This window comes from Sturnira hondurensis, unplaced genomic scaffold (genome assembly GCF_014824575.4).
Source record: "Sturnira hondurensis isolate 20B ecotype Veracruz unplaced genomic scaffold, ASM1482457v3 Scaffold0022179, whole genome shotgun sequence".
Classification (NCBI taxonomy): domain Eukaryota; kingdom Metazoa; phylum Chordata; class Mammalia; order Chiroptera; family Phyllostomidae; genus Sturnira; species Sturnira hondurensis.
The window spans coordinates 1261358-1282502 of NW_028094810.1; the positions used below are offsets into that span (position 1 = coordinate 1261358).

General features: G+C 55.6%; 1 protein-coding gene and 1 long non-coding RNA gene across 2 annotated transcripts; one reads left to right on the forward strand and one right to left on the reverse strand.

Moving 5' to 3' along the window:
• Positions 1-1563: 1563 nt before the first annotated feature.
• LOC118978814 (mastin-like) lies at positions 1564-4221 on the reverse strand. The gene is made up of 6 exons (XM_037034488.1): positions 4215-4221; positions 3904-4131; positions 3538-3718; positions 3163-3434; positions 2095-2240; positions 1564-2006 (listed from the first exon to the last, which is right to left on the reverse strand). The coding sequence occupies exons 1-6, from the start codon at positions 4219-4221 to the stop codon at positions 1842-1844; spliced, it is 999 nt and encodes a 332-aa protein (XP_036890383.1). The 3' UTR covers positions 1564-1841.
• Positions 4222-5592: 1371 nt separating this feature from the next.
• LOC118978880 (uncharacterized) lies at positions 5593-7867 on the forward strand. Its single transcript, XR_005064798.1, has 2 exons — positions 5593-5935; positions 6152-7867. It is a non-coding gene; the product is annotated as an uncharacterized LOC118978880 (long non-coding RNA).
• Positions 7868-21145: the final 13278 nt, after the last annotated feature.

A 21145-nucleotide genomic window follows, 5' to 3' on the forward strand; every position in this document is an offset into this window, starting at 1 on the left:
TTCTTCACCCTGCAAACACTAAAGTTCTGACCACGCCTCCCACCAGCGCAGGAAAGCTTTCACTGGCTGCAGACAGATTCACGATCCCACAGAACCAGGCAAGGCAGGCATACCCACACCCTCCTGCAGGCAGAGGGCGAACTGGATCTGGGTGCATCACCCAACAGCTGCCCTTCAGCGTGGCCCCATTGACGTGTGCCTGGAACTCCAAGGAGGACAGTGCCAGGCTAAGCTTGTGTCAGCCCCTCTCTCTGCCAGGGTGGAGCAGACCCCCAAAGCGGGTCTATTTGCACAGTGGTGCCTTCCAGCCGAATCTCAGGCCTCATTTTCCCAGAGAAGGGATTTGCGGAGAGGTACTGACTCCCAGGAAAGCCAGGCTTCAGTCCCTGGGCCCAAGGGGGAAGCAGCTGCTGACGCACCCTCTCTCGAAATTTTACTGCCCCTAACTCCAGAGTCCAACCTCCCCCCCCCCCCCACCAAGCACCCAGGTCACAGTCAGAGAAGAGGACTGTTTTCCCCCTGGCCCCAGGGGGCAGGGGTTTGGTTACTGAAAGGTCTCAAAGACTGCCATCAAGTCTCCAAAGTGAGACTCTGGGGACCAGCCTGTCTCTATAGGGTGTGGAGGCCCCTCTCCCACAATACAGGGCTGCATCGGGCTGCAAGGGCTCTCGTGGGTCTTGGCCCAACCTGAAGGTGCAGGGACCCACCCAGGAACAGGCTGGGTTCAGCAGGACTGTGCACATCGCTGCCTCGGGTTGGGGAGTGGCTTCACCGCTGACTAGATTTGAAACGGGGAGCTTTTCTGGTGCACTGGAACCCTGTCCCACCCATGGGAAAAAGAGAGGAGCTCCGCAAAGGATTGGGAGGAGGATGCAGCTCGGTTTCTCTCCAGCAGGGGGCGCCAACACCAGGAGAACGGTCTTGGTGAAGGATGAACTTTCGCCTCTTCACTTCTCCTCTCTGGCCACTTCCAACCAAAGAGGACCCAGGAGTGAAGGGGGCGCAAGGACTTGGGATGGAAAGAACGGAAAACTCGATTTGTCCCTGGCCTTTTGCAGATTCTCCTGCTCAGGAGAAGCTCTGAATGAGAGACTGAGGTTCTGCATTGGAGCAGGTAGACTTTTTCACCCCCAGAAATGGGACTGCACTTTATTTGGTCCGAGAAGCTGATCAAACTGGAGAACGAGGATTAGGTGCCCCGAGTCAGAAACAGCAGGGGTGACAATGGAAACACAAATCTTTCTGCTTTTATATTGCCAAGTCGAGTCATTCAAAACATCAGTTACAGGCTGATTGTGAGTGAAGGAAGAAGGATGGAGTTCCCTGCGGGACCATGGTGGGAGCAGTCCTCTGTGCCGAGGTTTCAGAGCCAGGGCAGAAATCCGTTCCTCACCCCACCAAAAGAACCCACCCACGTGGCCCTCTTCCACGCTGCGGTCAAGGTTGACTACCTGCCTGCCTCAACACTGTCCACCTTCTGTAGCCTGGGCTCCCCCACCAGGAAGACCCCACCCACCAGCTGCTTCGGCCACACCCACAGGGAAGTGCACTCAGTCCAGAGCCTGTTTTTGATGCAGTTTAATGAGCTACAGAGTGGGCAGGAGTCCTGGGATGCTGCCTCCCACCCCGACCCCAGTCCCGTCTCTCCCTTTTACCTGTCAGGGGAGAGAGGAATGCTGAAGGAGGGGACAGAGGCAGAAGGATCTCAGAGCAGGGGCATGGAGGAGGGTCATAGGTGCAATGAAGAGCTAGCTTTGGGGAAGGAGCTGGGAGGGTCCCCAGTCGCCGTAGAGGGACTGTCTTCACTGCATGTGGGCAGCATCCCTGTCCGAGTCCTGGGCTCAAGTGGAGGAGTGGAGATGGTGACGGATCCAGGGCACGAAGGAGGTCACTCGGGCATAGACTCCAGGAAAGTTGCGTTTGCCACAGCCTTCGCCCCAACTCACCACTCCAACCTGCAACCAGGTGCCCCTCCACTTACAGACCAAAGGGCCCCCAGAGTCATTCTGTGGGAAGAAGAAACAGATGTTCAGTACTCAAGGTCCCTGTGAGCAGTAGCAATGGGTGGAGGCCACAGTCGGACAGGGGTCTCACCTGGCAGGAGTCCCGGCCCTGGCTCCCCGCACACAGCATGTCGTCCTTGATAGGCAGTTTGATCTGGAGGTACTGCCGCCTGCAGGTCTGGTCTGCCACGATGGGGACCTCCACCTCCCGCAGGTGGTAGGGTGGGGGCAATGGCTCTGCGAAAAGAAGCCAAGTGAGCCAGTGGTCCTGAGGGGCAGACAGTCATCGGTCATCGGTGCCAGGACCACACTCCGAGCCTCAGTGCCCCAGGGGACGCTGGGTGGGAGTTCCCCAGGGCTTCACCTCCCCGGGGTCATTCCAGGTCAGGGGCTGATAATCTCTAGGCTGACACTGTGGGCACCAGGCTCCAAAAAGAAGCAGAGGGATACATTTTTTGCTTGCTTTTTGTTTTTTAAAAGCCTTTATTTATTTATTTTTAGAGAGAGAGGAAGGGAGGGAGAGAGAGAAGGAGAAAAAACACTCCTGTGAGAGAGAAACACCGATTAGTCGCTTCTTGCACACCCCCAGCTGGGGACCTGAATCACAACCCAGGCGTGCGCCCTGCCTGGGAACCCAACCAGCAACCTTTCAGTCCGCAGGCCGGCGCTCAGTCCACCGAGTCACACCAGCCAGGGCACGTTGCTCTTTCACCCACAAATAATTATTCTTAAAAAGCCAGAGCAAGTGTTTCCCCCCCAAGAAACGCATAGTGAGTTTTGAATGTGAGTGAAATTTTACTTTGTCCTTTTAATAATCGATCCTCAAGCAAGTCACTCAAGTTCTCCCTCCCCTCATTCTCCAACCCCCCATCAAGACTGCAGGGAGAATGGGCACTGAGAAAGTGGGGGACCCACGTGAGGGCACACACAGGGCCTGGCACAGAATGAGAGCCGAGAAACGCCCATGGCCTGGCCTGGCGCTGGCCCCTCTGGTCTCTGCTCCTTAACAGAGTCCTGGCGGGCTGCCTGCCTCCTGCTCCCAGGAGAGCCTCCAGCAAGTGTCCCAGCTAAGGCCTCATCTGTAAAGCCTGGCCATCCCCCCACTGGGTCTGCCCCGCAGTCGCCTCTACTCGTTTCAACTCATCATCCTGATTCTTACCATTGAAGGCAATGTCTCCCCAGCCTGTCACCCAGCACCTCGTGCCTGAGGGGACTGTGAGCCCCGCTGGTGGGAGGGTGATATACTTGACCAGGTTAGACGGTCTCACGGGGCCCGTCAGCTTGAGAAGTGCCACGTCGGCCCCACCTTCTGCCTCCCGTGTAAGGTTGTACTTGGGGTGGCGGATGACCACGGCCACTTGCACAGTGGGACTGTTTGAGAGCCTCACTTGTCCCACTTGGACCCTGAAGTGCTGAGGCGCTGGGTTTCTCCTGGGGGACAGAAGACCAGAAGCTTCTAAAAGGCTGTGGCAGAGCAGGAAGGACCTTCCTGACGTTGTGTGCCACCCCCAGGGGCTGGCAGGTGGGGACTTACCCTGGAATGCAGTGGGCAGCGGTCAGCACCCACTGGGGGTGGATGAGGGAGCCCCCACACAAGAAGTACCACGTCTTATCTTCCCAGGACCAGGTCCACAGGCTCACCTGCCACGGCCACCTCCCAGGGGGGGCACTGTGCCCTCCCACGATGCTCACCAGCTCACTGCCTGGGCTGGGGCCTGGGGAAGCAGAGGGGGGGCCATCAGGGACCCAGGCACCCCTGCCCGGAACTCAGCATGGCCCCCATACTCAGTCCCCCCAGGGTCGTCCCCGTGTGGGGACTGCCACCAAATCCCGGGGGTGGCCTCCGAGACACCAGGGTTAGGAGTTTGGAGACAGGGCAGGCTTGGGGATCAGGACTCACCTGAGGTCACAGGCATGGAGCCCCCCAAGCAGGGGAGGGTCAGGAGTAGCAGCCACAGCGTCTGCAGGGAGAGAGGAGAGCCAGAGTGAGGGGAGATGTGGGGCAGGACCCCAGCGACTGGCACGACAGGGGTGGGTGGCTGAGCAGCACCCTCACCATGCCTGGTTTCTCTGCATCCTGCTCCTGGACCCCTCTGAGCCCCTTTATCCCCCTTGCCCAGGAAGTGGGCTAGGGGAAAGCCCGCCCTCCTTGGGGGTGGGGAATGGGAGGAGGCAGGGCTTAGCCTTTTAGTGGGACTAGTGGTGACCAACAGGCCATCTGTCCAGCAAGAAACACTGAGTGTCTTCTCTGAGCCCACCAGACGACCCAGTGCTGGAGATATATTGGTAGTGAGATAAATAGTATGCACTTGAAAAAAAATTTTAAAGATGAAACAAATAAGCCCTGGCTGGTATAGCTCAATGGACTGAGCGCGGGCCTGCGAACCAAAGGACGGCGGTTCGATTCCCAGTCGGGGCACATGCCTGGGTTGCAGGCCAGTTCCCGGCGGGGGACGCACGAGAGGGAACCATATATTGATATTTCTCTCCCTCTCTCCTTCCCTTCCCCTCTAAAGATAAATAAATAAAATCTTTTAAAAAAAGATGAAACAAATAAAACAGAGTAAAGGCATGAATGGAATAGGGGGCTTTGCACCTGAGCCAAGAGCTAGGTGCTAGGCGACCCCGCACTTCCAGTGCTCCCCTTCTTTTGAGGTGCACGTCCTCCTCCTCCTTGGAGAAGAGCAGACTTGCTGGAGCAGGAGTCAAAACTTGCCAGCAACACCGGGAGTTGGAAGAGGCAGGAGGGACCCTTCCCTGGAGCCTTTGGAGGGGTGGGGCCCTGCCAACACCTGAGTGTTAGACTCCCGGCCTCCACCACTGACAGGACACGTTTCTGTCGTGAGAGGCTCAGGGTCGCGGTGTCTGTTCCGCCGCCCAGGACACTCCCGCTCTCTTGTTCCACTGCCCTAATGCATCGCATGCACAGTCCAACTTTGTCAAAATGCACAGCAAACAGCGAGAGAGGTGCCAGCGTGATGCTCTTCTCCTCACCTCTCCTCACGTCCCAGGGCGACTGCTGCAGGCTTCCAGGGATGCAGCCCACCCCCACAGTGCTGGGAGCACCCCCCACCCCACCCACGCTTCCTGCTTTCTGAACAGAGCAGCTCTGTCCCTCAAATCCAACCCCAGGCAGTGGCCGGCGTGACCGGGCCAGGCACAGACTTTTCTGCCCTTTGACATTCTGGGACTCATTCTTCCCCATCTGTGGAGTGGGGCCAGCCAATGGTTCGAGAGGAGAAGCAAGAGGAGAGGGGTGCCCACACTCCTGAACCACGGCCCTGTCCCCAGGGAGCCAGGTAATGAGGTCGTCTAGGGCTGCTTCTCAGCACTCGGGAGAGCTCAGGACTCTAGAACCTCATCATTCCCTCTTGGGACCAGAGTCATGTCATCTTCGCTGAGGCTGTGGCTACTTTGGGGGCACCCGGAGTCTTCAGGTGACACAATCAGGGTCCAACAAGGCCAGGGGGCCCGTCATAGAGGGTGTTGTGAGCAACCAAGAGAGGAGGGGCTGGGCCCACAGGCCCCTGGGACAAACCTTCCAGTTGGTGAGGACGGGACTTCCTCCACTACCCCCGCCGCTGGTCTGGACTAGACCCCAGCCTTCACCCACCCTCAGCTGCGGATGTGGGTTTGGGGATGGCTCCCAGGCCAGGTGACAGGAAGACAAGCCACAGATGTGTCAGCAAGAAGCCACAGGTCCCAGACCCCAGCCTGGCACTGGACCTAGTCTTCCTGTCCCCCAGCCCCAGGCTGAGTGATAACCAGCTGGGCCCGACCGACCGGAGGACAAAGACAGCATTTGAGCCTTAGGAGCAGGGCTACCAGAAGCAGAAGCAAGAGGATCATGAGGCCTGGGGGATGTCTCGTGACAGTCGTTGGCAGATGATACAATCTTCCTCCCAGAAAAGCCAAAGGCCTCAACTGAAAAGGTTTTTTTTTTTAAGATTTTATTTATTTATCTTAGAGGGGAAGGGAAGGAGAGAGAGAGAGAGAGAAATATCAATGTATGGTTGCTTCTCGTGAGTCCCCTGCCGGGAACTGGCCTGCAACCCAGGCATGTGCCCTGACCGGGAATTGAACCTCGATCGTGTGGTTCACAGGCCCGTGCTCAATCCACTGAGCTACACCAGCCAGGGCCTGAAAAGGTTTTAAGATTAAGTTTCTCAAGGTTTCTAGATAGAAGAGAAATGCTTTACACACAAATAAGGAGAGCAAGAAGAAGAAACTCACCTTTTTAATCTCAGTACCAGCTAGTGAGGTGCCCGCCGTGCCCGTGCAGACGCAGTGCCCAGAGCATCCGGGCGCTCCCACTGACCGGCACTGAGAATGGCCTCACTGGGGTGTTTCAGGGGCCGGGGCGCCACAGAGCTTTCCTCAGAAGGGAAGCACCAGGAAATAAAACGCCATTCAAAGTTGCTGGAAAGAGACGCCGTCGTCAAACACCAGCTCTTGGGAAACCTCAACAGAACACACGCTGCAGGCGGATCTGTTGTTTGCAGACATTTCTTTGTGGTCCTCACCTGACCAGGGGCCGAACCCACAACCCTTTGGTTTGTGGGGCCAAGTTCCAACCAAATGAGCCACAGTGGCCAGGGCTGATTCAATTAACAAATGTCAAGAGAGATGCCCAAGTGTGTCTGCGGAAAAATACAGGTGAGGATGTCCCAGGAGCCACAAGGCATTGGGGGCAAATTATGCAGCTGGCATCAGAAGTTGTGAAAATGGAGACTAGGTGGCCCTCCAGCACAGCAGAGTGGGCCGGAGGCCGGGCCTGCGTCCCCTCATCACACCCCCGCTGCAGCGAGGGCCCAGCAGCAGACAAATACGTGGTGTGAACTCAGAGGGAAGAAAGAGGGAGACGATGGCATCACTGATGGACCCTGGGAATCAGATGCAGGGGGTGAGGAAGCTGGGGGTGGGGAGAAGTACAGCCCTCTTTTCTGGTGGTTGGTTTGCAGCCCCCTCCCACTGCCAGAACACATGAAGACAGGGCCACTTGGTCCCTGAGGGATCCAGGCACCTCACTCTCAGCAGGCGCTGAAGGGGTGGCATTGACGCGGGGACGGTGAACAGGGAGGTTGTTGAAGGTCTGGACACGCAGCTTCAGGGCCTCATTAGGACAGTCAGTTGAGCCCCCCACCCACCCACCCCAGGAAACGGGCCCAGACTGTGTTCTGAAGAAGGTGAACCAGAGGCTGAAGGGGAGGCAACCAGAGGCTGTCACCCAGCACAGAGGAGCAGAGGAAGGGGCAGCGGAGGCCCGAGGGTGGGACTAGGAACCAAGGGAAAACTGCCGTGATCAGGACCCGGCCCCCGCCCCTCCACCTGCAGCTGGGGCTACCCCCCAAGGCCAGCCTGGAGGGCCCATCCCCTGAGAAACGCTGGCCCCCAAGCAATGCAGGACGGCAACTGCAAGGAATGGCTTGTGGCCCAGTTGCCTCAGAGCAAAACCAATTGGTCCGGCAGCCAACCCAGCTGACAGATTCGAGTCAGCATTTGAGAACCTCACTCGTGGGATGGGGAATGGTGGGACAGAGGGGGAAGCATCATTCGGAGAACACGTACAAGTGACCACGGACACAGACAGCCGTGTGGGGTGGACTGTGGGGGGAGGGGCGGAGGGCACAAAGGGGGACCATCAGGACAACTGCAGTAGAATAACAATAATAAAAAGAAGAAAAGAAGCCGCAAATTAGACAAACAGCAAAGAGTAGGAATTTGGGGATAAATGGTTTATTATTCAATGACCTGTAACGCTACCGAAAACACAGATCTTTGTCTTCACATGAAACAGAGAGAGAGAACCTCAGTCATGTTTGAACTGTTAATAAAAACAGTTGTTCTTGTTTGTCAGCAAAGTATACTTAGTTATGGTGGTGATTTTTGGCATAAACTACCCCATTTTTCATAGCCTTCAGTTTTTCCTCTATGTTGCGACCATACTCAACCATTTCTGTGAGAATCCTGTTACCAGCGTTTTGAACTGTGCATCTGATAGGCTGTCTATCTCCTTATTGCTCAGTTCTTTTTCTGGAGTTGATCTGTCCTTTCATTTGGGCCACATTTCTTTGTCTCAGCACGCCTGTTACGTTGTAAGCAGTGGAGTGTTATGTGCTCACCAGGGCGGGGCAACCCCCATTGCTCCGTTGTGACGCTGTCTGTGGGGAGGGGTCTGAGAGGGAACCATGCTGCTTGCTCAGCTCTCCCCGGCTTTCAGTCACTTCCCCCACTACCCACAAGCCAGTTGGGTGCTTCTGGTGCTGGTTCCCAGGTAGACAGGTTTGTGTATGTTCTAGGACCCTGTGGGTCTCTCCAGTGAAATCTCCCGTGAGGCTCGGAGTTTCTTCTGCTGCCTCAACCCCCACAAGTGTTTACAGTCACAGGTTTTGAGGCCTTATTTCCCTGAGCTGGAACCCTGGGTTGCGTGGTCTGTCTCACTTTCTGACCTGTTCCTCCAGATTTACCCTCACCCAAATGTGGACCACCAGCTGCTGTCTAGCTCGCTGGGTCCTCCAGCCACCACCTGGCCATGTGTCTCCTGTGCCCTGGCTGCGGGTCTGGGCCCTCCTCCCAGTCTACATGAATGTTTCTTCTTTAACTCCTTGGTTGTCAGACTTGCATACCGTTTGATTTTCTGGTAGTTCTGATTATTTTTTGTTTTTAAATTTGTTGTTTTTCTTCTTTTGGTTGTGCAAGTAGGCAAAGTATAACTACCTACATGTCCATCTTGGTCAGAAGTCCGCCCGATTTCTTCTTCAATATGAAGATAACAGCTGGGGCTGACCAGGGAAGCTTTAAATCGGAAAGTTAGAAAGCAAAGTAAAAAGAGCTGAGGAAAAAAAGTTATTCAAAGCTGTTCAGCTAACAGCTCTGGCTGGTGTGGCTCAGTGGACTGAGTTCCGGCCTGCAAACCAAAGGGACACGGGTTCAATTCCCGGTCAGGGCCTGGGCCTGGGCTGTGGGCCAGGTCCCTGTTGCCGGGTGTCCAAGAGGCAACCGCGCATTAATGTTTCTGTCCCTCCTTTTCTCCCTCCTTTCCCCTCTGTCTAAAAGTAAATAAATAAAATCTTTAAAAAAAAAGAAAACAAAAACAAAGCTAGTCAGCTAACAATGAAGAAAAATAGAAGAAGTCGGAGTTAATTTTCAGGGAGATGGGAGAAGATAACGCATTTATGAAACAAGGATTACATAATTACATAGTGTTTTGTACTAATATCATATACCAAATAAATGACAACCAACTGCCCTTGGACACTAAAAATATAATAAATATTTCATTAAATATAAATAAATACTCAATTAGATATAAAGTTATTCAAAAATATAATAAATATTCAATTCAATAAAAATATAATTAAATATTCAATAGAATAGTTGAAAAGTTAACTCAAGAAAACATCTTAAAAATGGAACAGAAAGACCGAAAAAATGGGTCTTCCTGATTTCTTAACAACCAGAATAAAAAAAAGACCATCTGTCATGTTCTTGGGTGTTATCTGGTCTGGTAAGACGAAAGCAGTCCGCAATGCTCTTACAGATAAAACACAAGCTTATCCCTCACCCACTAGGAGGAAAATGTCGCAAGAATTTGTGGGGTACTAGGTTACTGGAGAGACTTTCTCCCTCGTGTAGCCCAGACACGGCCACCTTTGTGCGCTCGTGTCAGGGAAGGACGACAGGGCGATCGGCAGGAGCAGCATCAGCGGGCTGCGGAGGAAGCAAAGGACAGTTCAACAGGCCCAGGTGCTTGGTGTCTATGGGCCGGCCCAGCCTGGAGAGCTGGATGTACACGTAACCCGGGGGGGGGGGGTGTCACGGGGTGGCAACAGCGGGGGAGGCTCTGCAGCCAACTGGGTTTGGGCCCCAGCTGCGGAACGGGGCTGAAGACAGATTCAGGCTAATGCAGATACAGCTCTGTGCCGCCTCCCAAGCCCCGCAAGCCCCCGAGCCTCTAACCTTCGGAAGCTCTGCTGTGATGGTGCGGACCACCTGTCCCATCGAGGGGTGACAGCACCACCTGCCTCACACTCTGAAGGCTGGTGTAGCACAGACGCAAACTGCAGTGAAACGGGTGTTTACCTGCAACAGAGACGCCTCCGTGCAACATCCCCTCTTAACCAGGACCTGCAGGTGTTGTTGGGCCAGTCACCTTGGGGTCAGGGGGACGTGCTGAAAAGAAACACAAGGAAGAGCCTGATGGCCCCTCGCCAGTGAAAGCTGGCGTGGTTCCAGTGCCACCCGAGCATGGCGTGCTGCTGGCTCCTGCAAAGGGCAGCCCCCCAGATGGCAAGCCATTGTGTGCCGGCCCCTCACAGAAGNACATCCCCTCTTAACCAGGACCTGCAGGTGTTGTTGGGCCAGTCACCTTGGGGTCAGGGGGACGTGCTGAAAAGAAACACAAGGAAGAGCCTGATGGCCCCTCGCCAGTGAAAGCTGGCGCGGTTCCAGTGCCACCCGAGCATGGTGTGCTGCTGGCTCCTGCAAAGGGCAGCCCCCCAGATGGCAAGCCATTGTGTGCCGGCCCCTCACAGAAGCTGTTTGGATGGAAGAGGCAGGAGGACATAGGCAGGGGGCTACCAGAGGCTTACGGAAACTTCTGGTTTTGTGTGGCACTTCACACGCCACTGAAGGTGACCAAGGGACTCAATTTATGGGACACTATACACAAGTGGGGGCTGAGAGCCCCAATACTGAATGGTGACTGACAGAACGTTACAATGGACTGTTGAGAAATGCCCACAAAGCTCTCAGCAGTTGCTTGAACACACAAGTTCACAGCAGCGTGATTCACACCAACCAAAGGTGGAAAGTCTCTCAGTTCAGGAATAGACAAGAAATATTCCGTCCATGGAGTGGACATCACTGGGACCATGAGACTCTCCAATGTCCCGCTGCCCGTGAGTGAAAAGCCCAGCCAGCCCCACCTGCAGCATTCCAGAGGCGTCGCCCCTGAGAGCGCGGGTTCCAACAACGGGCACCAAGGTGGGACCTCTCTGGGAAGGTCTTACCCATCGTTGCCAGCACCCCAGGACGAACACCCTGAAGCTAGTGTATTAACCTGGCCCCTGGAAACTCAAATTGGCCCCCGCTGGTGCGCTCTCCTGGGCCCGTGGGGGAGGCTCTTGCCCAGGGTTTGCTTATGCAACCTACCATAACTGGTAAATGGCCATCAACTATTCAAGTATGAAACCCTGGGAAGCTTATCAGGGCAAGTACCGTCATTACTTCCATCAGCAGATTCACACCCTACTCTCACAGCCAGCATTCCAGGCTGGGGGCATCCCCAGGGTAAAGGTGCGGCACGGGAGGCCACGGAGACCGCCTGAACAAGCCACTGTTCGTACACTGGGTGGATGTGTCAGTGTCTTTGCAGGAAGCTCCCAGGGAAGAAGGGGATCGAGCGCTGGGCCCTTCCTCAGCAAGGTCCTCAGCATCTCCCAGCCCCTGTCTCTGTCCAGGTGCCCAACATACCGGAGCCCCCAGGGGGTGTCGCCCCCCCCCCCGCCCAGACCCTGGTGTCCACAGAGGGCTCCCCACTGTCTGAACAGTGAACCCCAACGAGGGGAAACTGCACTTTCCCCCTCAGCTTCTCACCAGCCACTTCCCCCAAAGCACCAGCTGTCCTGGGAGCCCTGGGACAGCAGGGCCACATCTCAGGTTTGCCCTTGAACCCCAGGATAATAGGGGAGGGCTGGGCAGAGAGTCTGAGCTCAGTTTTCACCCCCAAATGTGAGCAGACAACGGCCCCCAGCGAGTGAGGGCACCTGTCCCTCAGGACAGAGCTGCCAGAGTGGGGGGGGCCAGGGGGAGAGGGCAGAGCGCCAGACCCTCCCCCTGCCCTGGCTCCAGGTCTTCTCCTTAAACTCGATCAGGTGTTGCACACATTGCCAGTGATAGAAACCCACAGGAATGTGAAGTGCAGCGTAGGAAGTCTGAGTAACGATGTCGTAGCGGCGACGGGTGGTGTGAGATGACTGCTGGACTCGTGGGGGCCGTGGGTTGGTGAGTCACGACGTAACATGTGTGAACGTCCAACCTCCATGTTGTAGACCTGAAACCAACATAATATTGTATGTCAGCTGTCATTGAAATGCTTCACATTTTTATGTAAGTGGTATGTTTGATCAAATGACTAATAAAACCTGAAGTTTTTTTATTCTTTATATTTAGAGAAGGAAAGGGAGGGAGAAAGAGAGGGAGAGAAACACCGATATAAGACAGAAACATCCATCAGTTGCCTCTCGAACGCACCTGACCAAGGACTGAACCCACAGCCCAGACTCAGGCCCTGACCAGGAGTCAAGCCCACCTCTCACTTTGTAGGATGACAACCAACCCACTGAGCCAGCCACACCAGTCAGGGCTAAACCTGGAATTTAAAAACCTCTCTCCCTCCGGCGGGAGGGCGTTCTCTGTGCTCCCGTGCTCAGGTGGAGCACTACGTGGTCCCGCCCACCAGCTGGCTGGGAGCACAGTCCCCCCGCCCCCCCGGCCCCCCAGACCTGGCCTGCACTTGGAAGCCCGTCCCCAGGGCGAGATCTCCTACTCAGAGAAGACTGAACAGGTAATACACTTTGGACAAATCTGAAGAGATGAAAGGATGGCGGAGCACACTGGGTGGAGTTTGCTTCTCAGCTAAAATCTACTACCAGGGGGTGGGAACCTGCAGGGTGACCTGCTACCCCTGCCAGGAGGGCGGGCTCTGAAGCCCCCAGGGACCCCCACTGCCCACACAGCCTGGCTCAGATCCCACAGGGGCCCAGGGCCCTGGGCTGAGAGGGGCCAGGCTGGGCCGAGGGACACCCAGGGCCCACACCGACCCAAGGGCCACTGCTTGGACACCCCAGCCCTGACTTCTGCTGCTTTTCTTTCTACTTTTCCCAGTTGCACACACATGTCCCCAAACAGTGAGGCTGCTTTCAGAATCAGGTGGTAGATGACCCTTCCCGACATCTGTCCTTGGGTCTGTGTGGCGTTGAGGAGACCCCCGGCTCGGGCACTGATATTGCCGTGCCCTCTTGTTGCCCTGTGGGTTCATGCCTGTACATCTTCCCCCCATGACGCCGGCAGACCTGGCACAGGCCAAAGCCAGCAGCATGACTGTGAAAGGCCAGCATTGCCTCAGACGTGACGGTGCCTGTCCCCTGGGGGACCCAGGCAAGAGCTTCTCCACCCAGAAGGGGACCTTGCAGGAGGTCCACCTGGTGACTGTTGTTCCCCAGGTGGCTTTCCCAAATTCACGCCCACCAGCGTTCTGTGAGTCCCACCCAGCCAGCCGCACCTGACATTGGTGAGCTCTAGCCTCTCAGTATCTGCCAATCTGCTGACCAGATAAGGGGGTCTCGGTGTGGCTTCGATGTGCTTCTCCCACCAGGTGTGTTTTCACCTGAGAAAACAACGAAGCTCCGGCTGCAGGGTGGAGCTGGCTGCCATGGGATAAGAAGTGAGAGGGGGGCACAGAGGGCGCACTGAGAGCTGGCTGCCCGTCCAGAGGGCTGAGTGGGGAGTGTGAGCATTTGGACACTTCCGGGGTGGGGGCTGCACCTCCACAGCACCTGAGTGTGCAGCCTTGTAAACAAGATGCTTTCCTATGGGTGTCAGGTTGGAACTTTCCGTGAGAAAAGCATCCCTGGGGACTGCCAGGGTCTGTTGGGGAGGAGCTGGGTGGGGCCTCCAGGAGGAAGGCATAGCGTGACCGCGGGTACGTGTCATTGTGCACTTGTCACAGCCATAGAACTCACAAGGAGGGGTCCTGAGGCAAGCTGTGGGGTTCAGCTACTACAATTGTGTCCCTGTTGGTTCATTAGCTGTCACACACGCGCCGCACTAAGAGCATCGTTCACGGAAGGGGAACCATGCACATGGCAGCTGGGCTTTGTACACAATTGTCTATGAACCTAAGCATGCTCTAAAACATAAAATCTATTTTAATGTTTTTCATTTATGAAGACAGAAAAGGTCTGATGTGGGCTCAAGGCAAAGAGGAAGCTGAGGGAGGTGGCAGGTGGGAGGCGAGGAGGTGGGGAGGTGGAGCTCGGAGCACCGAGGCACCGAGCTACCGGCACCGAGCAGACCTGCAGTGGATGTGCAGACGCCACCAGGGGGAGCAGCTGGGTGCACAGCGTCCTGGGAAGACGTGAATGGCTGCGTGTGGAATTGCTGGGGAGGGCCTTGGAAGGGACAGAGTGGCAGGGAGGTCCTCACCAGCCTGCCCACAGGGGCCGTGTGAGAGAGAAGTGGACTTTGTCGCATGGCAGAGCTGCAGAACACCCCTGGTGAGCAGGTCTGCAGAGCGAAGGTGGGGGGGGGGGCGGGGTCTGGTATCCATGACATCTTCCAAGTTTCAGGGACACATCCATGGGCTATGACGGTTTGCTGTGGTTGTGGGAAGACCAGGGCAAGAGGATGGTCTGGTCCACAACCTCCACTGACTGGACAGCCAGGGTCCAGCCTGCAGGACGCTCCATGTCATCGGCAGAGACATGCAGGAATGTGCGGGTGGGATGTTATGTGTCTCTGGGGGAGCCAGGCTGAACCAGCAGGGAGAGGGAGGGGAGTGTCAGGTCTCTTGCTGGACCCGGTCCACCCCACACCCAACCTGTGCCAGGCCCCTGGCCACATGTCCCGCTGACTCCTGCATCAGGGACACCCTGGGCACCAGCCACAGACACAGCTCTGGCTGCCTGCAGCGGAAGGGATCTCAGCAAAGGCTGCCGGGTGCCCTTTCCACTTGCCAGGAAGCAGGTTCATGTGGGCTCCTGGCTCCCCTTCCCACACGCAGAAGGTTGAAGTAGCCTGCCTGCGAGGTCCCGTCCACCAGGGCCCTGGCTGGGGGTTCCGTGGGTCGGAGTTATGAAATAAAGCAAGCTGATGTTGGTGAACACGGGGGAAATAATTCTACAGATAATAGTCAGAAAGGGAAAATTTGAGACACGAGAGAGCAGGTTAGGAAGACGCAGAGAAATGGAGACTCCGGGGTTCTGAAGGCGAGTCTCCTGCAACGGCCAACCTGGCAGATGAAAGCGACAGAAACGTGTTCCTTTTCCCTCCTCTCTCTATACGGGAGTGGTGGCCACGTCACCGCATTCTCCGTCTCCGCACTCACGTCGCCTCTGTGTCCCCCCCGTGTCTCTCATAAAAGCACATGTGGCTGCTTCAGGACGCCCCACCCCCATGACCCAGGAGAAGCTCCTTCTCTCAGGACCCCGAATCCCATCATGTGCCACCCACTGTCACTGCTGCTGGTTCAGGAGACGAGGACACAGTCGGGCCCTCAGGCCGCCTTCACCGTGGGGTGAGCACGAGTACATGCATCCAGTCGGAAACATCACTTAGCCACACTTGGTGAGGTGGGGTGTGCCTGGCCCCAACATTTGCCCCTGTGGGAAAATGACCCAGGGAAGACTCTCACACAAGGAATAAGATTGTGGGTCATCAAAAGAGGGGGCACCCTAGCAAAAAGGAAGCAACAAAGTAGAATTTCGCTCAGTGACAAGGCCAGACCCCAGCGGCATCATGCTGAGTGAGGGGAAGGATCCCCTGAACTAGAATCCCCTACCTGAGGAGGGTGAGAGCAGACCCCTGGGCCAGGGCCAGCGCCAGCAGGGAGCCAGAGGTGGTGCTGGGGGGGGGGGGGGCGGGTCAGAGGGAAAGACTTTCTGCCCCAGCCAGGGTTGCAGCAGAGTTCCTCCAGGGGGGGCAGCAAGGAGAGGTGGGAAGATCTGGGCAGATTCAGCACCACTTGGTAACAGAAATTCTAACTGCTAAAACCCAGCAAGAGGACTCTTGGTCGTTTTTTGTGGGTCTCGATTCACCTCCCCAGAGTCAGGCAGGGCTGACACAGGACGAGACTCATCTTCTCAGCCAATGGTCCCTCTGTCTGTCCACCAGGGCTCCTTTCCCCTCTTCTGTACAGCCCAGCAGACTGCCCCAGCTCCCCACTGCCTTCCCCAAGGTGGAAGGGGGGCCCTAACACCCACACCCCCAACCCCTGGCCCTCAGGGCGGAAGGAATACTGGGACGCCAGAGGCCGAGTTGTGCAGATGGGACCGGCAGCATCATTCACCACTTCAGGTGTCAGCAAGGACCATGGGTGCACAAGTGAAACTTCGTTTCTTAATCGATATCAAGTTCCTGGTCTCACTCAGACAACTCAGTGCAGACACTTTCAGTTAACCAGTGCCGAGCTGGCTCATGCGTTCACTCCTCCCACAAATACTTACGGAGCAACCACCACACACCAGGCACTGTTCTAGGCGCTGGGAATACACGGTGAGCAGACAGACTTGTGTTCACACATGGGAATAGTCTAGTGCAGGAGACGAAAACCTAAACGAGACTAACAAGAGGGCACAGCAGGAACAGGTTTCTTAACCTCAGTTACTAGTGTCTCCAAAATACTGTAGACATTTTGCACTCTAAAAGTGCCCATGCCCAGTGAGCATGCGCATCACACACACACACACATATACACACACACTACTGCACACAAATGCAAGCAGTTTCTGTGGCTGCTAAAGCTTGCCTTTAGCAGAGGAGCAAAGCAGGCCACCCAGAAAGACTCGAGTTTAACAGTTGCCTGTCAATCACCTCCCTAGGAGTCCCTGCAGGACAGCCCAGCCCCCACCTGCACAGCCACCAGGTAGTAGGGCATCTGTCCCACAAACTTCCCAGCCTTGGCCACACCCCTCCTCCAAGGGGCTCGTGAGCCCTGATTCGCCCCCATGTGGCCACGAGGATTAACTACAGCCCCCCCCCCTCCTTAAGCATCTCAACAGACAAGGTCCCTGAGCAGCTGAGATCAGAGGGTGGAGCAGCAAGCATATGCAGGGGCCATGGTGCAGATGAGGTCAGGGCACAGTGTCAGAGGGCACAAGAGGTCAGGGCACAGAGCTCAGGACCCCATTGTCCTGGTGGCAAGCCTGTCCTCAGTGCCCAATACAACCATCCCACCTGCAGGCAGGGTTCCTGGCTCAGGCCTCACTGCCCTCAGACAGGTCCCCATTGACTCAGCGCTCATCCAGCCCAGGAGCAGCCGCAAGTTCTTCCCCCCCAGTCCCTTGCTGGCCATTTCCCCCAAAGCACCAGGGGTCCTGGTAGCCCTTCCAGGTCCAAACTGTATCAGGTTCATCCCTGGGTCCCTAGGACATGGGGAGACAAGAGCTGGCACGGAATGGGCACTGAGTGTGCACACCCAAATGTGAACAGAGAAGTGCCCGAGTGAGTAGTGCTGGCCCACAGGGCCCAACGACCAGGGGAGAGCCATGGCAGAGACTGTGGCTTCTGCAGGGTCCTCCCCCTCAGCACTCACTCCCTCACCCAGTCCCGGCTCAACCATTTTTCTTCACCTTTGTTCAAATGTTTAATTAAGACCTGGAATCAAAATAAAAACTCTAAAGCACTGCCCGAAGTGGAAGGACAGTGTCTCTTGCCATAATTGGAAACACAACACGAACACTGCAACAGAGGAGATGAAATGTGCTGCCAGAGTCAGACTGTGAATGGCCACTGGTCAAGGCTGACTGAGGTGCTGGGGACCCATTCCTGCCCATAGGAGAGGGAGTGATGAGCTTCTGATTCTCCCAGAGGGAACTCTCCATCCACCCTGGAGCCATTATGGTGGTAAAGGCTAAGCAAAGCCCCTGGAAACACCCCTCCCCACTCTGGGCTAAGAGGCAATGACATCCACTGCAGAACCGCAAAGATGGCACCGAGCTCAGACTTCTGGGTGTGGGGGTGGGGTCCTGTCGGAGCCCTGTGGACACCCCTGTGCAACCCCTGCGAACACTGTGTGGACTCTGCTGTGTGTTGTTAACATCAACAGTGGACGCTGTGCTGGCATCTTTGCGAGGACAGAGTGGCACAGCCTCGGGCTCTGCGAAGATGACTCCTGATCTGCTGACTGTGTTCTTTCCAATCCCCATCAAACAAGAGGACCAAAGCAGGTTGCCCCGCAGGGACACAAGGAGGCACCACTGTCTTGCCCAGGATAACCTAGCCTCCCAGCAGAGCACCCCACTGGTCCCCCACTCTGACGACACCATGGTCACTGGACTGCAGGAGCCAGAGTTGGAAGATGCCTGCCTGGCCCAAGCGTGACTCATCCATGAAGTTTTTCGGGTGCGGTGCTTGGGTGCGATGGGAAAGGCAAACCTAGTAAAGCAGGACCCCCTTTCCCGGCGGCCAATCAGGGAAAATCATGGTAGACCACATGTGCAGTCTCTTTAAAGTAATACAACTACTTGTCACAGTAAAAGCCTGCCTAAACTAGCCAGGAAGGATCTGCCCTATAAGAATAGAGTCCCTCCAGTCACTGAGGCCAATCTCTGCTTGGAGTTGGCCTGCTAACCATGTTCTCTGCTATACACTCTGGGTGTTCGGTTCAATTCTTTGTCCCGATCACCAAGAACCTGGTGACCTGTGCCCCCCTGTGACAGGGACAGTACTCCAATCTGGTTATCCAGTGAAAACCCGCTTGTCTGCAGATTCTGAAGGGAGCCCAGAACGAGCAGGGCTCTGCAGCAGAATAAAGCTTGTTCAGTAGCCCTGGTGCCCAGGCTGCCTGACTCGGCACTGTGCAGAGCATGACCTTCCCAGGGCCTCCCAGCAGTTGGGGAGAGCTGGCACTGGGACTCTGTGTCTCAGGGCTTGTGGCCTTCCCACACCCCTGAGCATTCAGCACACGGGGTCACACAGGCCAGACTTTCTCTCGCTTCAGACCCCACACCAGCTGGGCAGAGCCCATCCCACTCCCACAGACAGCAGCTGTCAGAGAGCAGGCTTGCTCCCTGCTCCAGGTTCCTCCTACCTCACTGTGGGAGGCTGTTCATTCCTTTGAGGCCTTGGCAGCAAATCCTCTGGGCTCCCTGACCTCTCAGCCCTCCCACATATCCCCTTTCCTTTCTCAGAAACCTACGCCATTCATTCATTCATTCACTCATTCATTCAACATGCCTCTCCTAAGGTTCTTGCTGCATGCTGAGCACCGTAACTAAATACTCCCTCTGCTCCAGGGCTGCTAGTCCCCAGCTCTGCAGTTGCTTCATGGATCTTTCCAGCCCCTGTGCATACTACCTCCCACTCCCCTGTGGGCACCCACCTACTCCTAGGCTGTCAGCCCTCTACCCAGACTGAACAGTGGGCCTCTCTTGCTCTCCTCAGTGCCTGCCACCAGAGGGCGCCATTTAAATAGCAACCTTTAAACAGTGGTCTTTGGGCAGCAGGCCAAGTGAAATGACAGCTGACAGTGGGACAGAGGTGTGTGTTCTGAGGCCTCAGACACCCCTGGATGGTCTCTTACGGGGCTCAGGCCACCATAAGAAATGCCACAGGTTGGGGCTTGGGCTGGAAGTACGAGACCAGGGTGCCAGCCTGGTCCCATTTCAGTGAAGGCCCTTTCCCGGAAACCCCTTCCTGGGTGTCCTCACATGGCAGAGAGTGAGAGAGGTTTCTCCCTCTTCCTCATCTTATAAGGCTGCCAGTCCTAGTGGGTCAGGGCCCCAGCCCATGACCTCGTTTCACCTCCTCACCTCCTAAAGCCCCATTGCCAGACACAGTCCCCCTAGAGGCGGGTCTTCTGCGAATGAATTCAGGGGGTAACTCAGTCCAGAGCAAAGGGTGTGGGGACCACGCCCCTCACCATGACCCTGGTTGATTGTGGAATCTGGGCACCCCACCCCCTGCCTGGGCGGGGGGGGGCAGCAGGGTTAAAACCTGAGGCTCCCCTGACCCTGGGTGTGAGGGCACATCCCGGTGGCTGCCCACCTTGCTGGCTGTGCTTCCCAAACTCTCCTGCTCACACAGCCACCCCACAAGGTGGCACATAAAGCCTTGCCACCGCCTACCCAGACCCAGAAACTCAACAGAGATGGGCACCCAGCGCGGCACGCCCCCCAGGCCCTGCCCAGGCTCCCCACGCCTGCAGTCTAGGCCTCCCCCTGGGTGGGCCTCGGCGGGCCCCTCTATGCACCCCTGGTCTCCGTCCCTCTCGGGAAGCCCCTGCCTGCTGCTCTTCTCCAGGCAACCGGCTTTTCAGGTTTGGGTGTCTTCCTAATGGTTTTTGTGAGTGCTTCATTTATGAAGGTTACTACCCCTGGGGTCATTCTTCCTGATACGCCTTTTCTCGCCCCATTTTGAGAAAAAAGGTTTTCTCGATGCATTGCCTTCACTGGCCTCATTAGCATTTAAACAAAGTCAAATTGCTGGGATTTCATATCAAAACAACCTAACTCTTTCCCTTCAGGGGCTTTTGCCCTGCTCAGGGTTCTCACAGCCAGCCAGTTGTGGCCCACCAGCTGAGTCCACAGCCTCTCTCCCGCCCCCAACCACCCCACCCTTGCCCACTGAGCAAGGCAGCGGCTCTCCCACAGTCTCCCACAGTCGACTCACAGTCTCCCCTTCTTCCTTAAGAAGGGGCTGGAGAGAAGTATTCCAAGTCATGAAAGGCAAGGACCCACATCCAAGATTACTCTACCCAGCAAAGCTTTCAATTAGGATGGAAGGGCAGATAAAGTGCTTCCCAGACAAGGTCAAGTCAAAGGAGTTGATTATCACCAGGCCCTTATTCTATAAAATGTTAAAGGGACTTATCTAAGAAAAAGAACATAAAAACTATGAAGAGTAAAATGACAACAAACTCACAACTATCAACAACTGAACCTAAAACACAATAAAAACAGAAACAAACTAAGCAAACAACTAGAACAGGAACAGAATCACAGAAATGGAGATCACACGGAGGGTTATCAGTGGGGGGGGGGAAATGGGGGGAGGCACAGGGAGTAAGAGCACAAATGGTGTGTACAAAATAGAGGGAGGCTGAGAATAGTGTGGGAAATGGAGAAGCCAAAGAACTTGTATGTACGACCCATGGACGTGAACTCAGGCGGGTGAGAAATGTTCATGGCACAGGGGTGCAGGGTGGAGGGGAACAAAGGGGAGAAAAAATGGGACAACTGTAACAGCATAATCAATTTTATGTATATATATATATATATATATATATATATATATATATATATGCCATGTTCTAGTGCGCATTCCTGGTTTCAATTCTTTTGAGTCTCTGCCCGAGAGTGGAGTTGCTGGGTCACACGGGAGGGGACTTTCAATGTTAAGACCAAACTGGGATGGCTTGGCCA

Excerpts from the sequence above, each read along its gene's own strand:
- LOC118978814 (XM_037034488.1), bottom strand. Across the intron at positions 3,719-3,903 it reads CTCCATGCCTGTGACCTCAG|GCCCCAGCCCAGGCAGTGAG; the intron begins GTGAGTCCTGAT and ends CTGCTTCCCCAG. Across the intron at positions 2,241-3,162 it reads GGGAGACATTGCCTTCAATG|AGCCATTGCCCCCACCCTAC; the intron begins GTAAGAATCAGG and ends TTCTTTTCGCAG.